A 2,559-nucleotide genomic window follows, 5' to 3' on the forward strand; every position below is an offset into this window, starting at 1 on the left:
GGGGGGGGCAAGGGAAGGCCCTGGGGCCAAATTCAGCCACATCGTGTCACTTCATAAATATGTGCTGAGAGGTGAATCTATGTTCATGCATGCATGTGTGTGTGTGTGTGTGTGTGTGTGTGTGTGTGTGTGTGTGTGTGTGTGTGAGCGTTGGAGGGGCCGCAGGGGTCAAATGTAGTTGCTTGATATCTATATCCTGGCAACAGTGAGTGAGTGATATCTTGTACCACCGTAGCTAGGGATTGGTCCGGGAGCGCGTCCAGGCCCCTCCTATTTGTAGGGCAGCCGAAGAAAAAATACCTACATTGAAAACATCTCACAAACCTCCTTCACTCTGCACTGTAACCCCCCCTCAGGCACTTTAATCTAAAATTATTTGTTCATTTTTTTTTTATATTTTTAAAATTTATTTTCCTTAATGAATGTATTTAATCTTGTAGCTCAAGCAGTGACTGGTGTATGTGCCTTAATGACAAGCCGGTTGTTTTAAAGTGAATTGTGGCATGACAACATGAATTCACCTTACACAGCTGTGCAGTATTACCCAGAGTTCCCCTTCCATCGGTAAGTACCCGCATGTTGTGAAGCGAGCTCAGGCTGCATGGCTTTAACGGGTCCTTCTCTGTTCCTGTTTGACCTGAGGACCGTGGGGGTCTGCCCGGAGCTTCAGCTGCTCTKTGGTCCTGATATATTTACACCAGGGGCAGGCAGTCCGGTGGCAACAGTTCACGTATGATCGGTGTTTTTATTGCTCGTGGCAGACACGTAATRTTGTTATATTAGAGGATTGTTTGAACGATATTTTTTCCGCCTTCTGGTTAAAATCTCAGAATTACAAAATTSACAGATGGACACAGGCCAGATCCTGTATATGACCCATAAACTACATTAGGTCTGAGACAGGCTTTTATGTGAAATGTATTCAAATAAAAATGAACAATAAACTGGAAAATTTTTGAAGACATTTTGAAGGAAGCCAGAGCAGCTGAATAAATCAACTTAAGTCCTGATTTAGAACGTACTTATTTAGCTTAGTTTAATTTTATTATTCTTTTTAAATAGTTTGAACACGRTAGGAACAAATTCCATAAATACTAAAACTAAATTAGAAAACACTATTTAGTCTAAAACAACTCAATGTTGTGTTTGAAATGGAGCAAGAACAATATAAAATAAATACAATAAACCTGTATTTTTAGCAGAAAAAGTCCGCAAATTAGCGTTTGATAGATTGCACACCTCCGTGTACAATATTTTGTTTATTTTTATTGTTATTTCTATTCTATTACCACAACTACTACCGTTATATATGCAATATAATGTTTATTTATTTATTTATTTATTTAATTATTTATTTACTGTGCGTTTTTTGTGAACTGATGCTGCTGCTGTTACACCTGAATTTCCCTACCGTGGGACAATAAAGGCTGTTTCTATTCTATTCTTTGTTGTAACAATAAATCTTATAGCAGCAGCTGATTGGCAGTACCTGAAGCTCAAAACAAAAGTTAATAACATTAAAATAAGATGTTTGACAGATAAGASTTGGTTAATTTTTCATGTGAACAACCCACAGACTCAGCTCTACTTCTCATCCCACAAATGCATGTTCCTTACAAATGTGGCTCCATGTAAAAGAGACATTAACAGACTTTCCAACAGTATAAGATTTATTGCCAAGAAGCAAAATTGTTACAACAAATAAGTAATCTACCAAACACCAATTTAATTACTTTTGCTGGGTGCTGAGTTTATATACAGTAAATGTTTCTTCCTTGCTGCCCACAGACATCAGCCTAAAGAAACCTGGATAATATGAGTTACAACAACATTTAATTYTCCTTTGGGATCAATAAGGTCACTTTGAATCAAATAAATACAAATATYGTTTCATCACGTTTATCCAGTATTAGTTATTATTACCAAAACTCATTGATAAATAGGCATTTTCTAACAGATGTCACACACTTTAACACAAAATTTGAGCCCTTTTCAATCCAACAATAACACACAACAGGTCTACACACATTTACACACAAACACACAACAGGTCTACACATATCTACACACACGTCTACAAATTAATCAGCTCTTCGTCAGATAAATAATATTTGAATATAATGTGTTTTTTAAAAACTTGATCAGGTTTCAACATTTCTGTGTTCCACAGTTCTTAATTTTAAACGTTATTTAAAAAGGGACAGCGTACAGCTCAAACAAATGTCCCACTTTGATGCACWACCAGATTATAGTACAAGATCATTTGTATCTACAGTCCCTTAACAGGATAAATAGATATACAATACAATAACAAAAAAAAAATGAAAATAAACACTACAGGTTACTTTTCCACTCACACTAAACAGACAAACACACACTTACAGACAGGCACACACACTCAGTTAATGAGTACACTGCAAAAACTGTCCATCTTACCAAGTTTTAAAATCTTATATCAGCCAAAAAGTCTTTTTGATCTTGTTTTGTGACTGATTTACTAAACAAGAACTGATTGTGTAAGAATAATAATCTTGTTTTCAGAATGTGTAAGATTATTTG

At 35.9% G+C, this 2,559-nt stretch overlaps 1 protein-coding gene across 2 annotated transcripts in view; it reads left to right on the top strand.

The window, feature by feature from the left end:
* Nucleotides 1–324: 324 nt before the first annotated feature.
* Nucleotides 325–2,559, top strand: part of tp63 (tumor protein p63) — a gene marked incomplete at its 3' end in the record, with an annotated part of 45,682 nt that continues 43,447 nt past the window's right edge. For both annotated transcript variants that reach the window (XM_014023050.1, XM_014023051.1), the window contains 1 exon segment: nucleotides 325–564. In XM_014023050.1, the coding sequence (XP_013878504.1) occupies nucleotides 512–564 (53 nt within the window).

Source organism: Austrofundulus limnaeus, unplaced genomic scaffold, assembly GCF_001266775.1.
Source record: "Austrofundulus limnaeus strain Quisiro unplaced genomic scaffold, Austrofundulus_limnaeus-1.0 Scaffold355, whole genome shotgun sequence".
Lineage (NCBI taxonomy): Eukaryota > Metazoa > Chordata > Actinopteri > Cyprinodontiformes > Rivulidae > Austrofundulus > Austrofundulus limnaeus.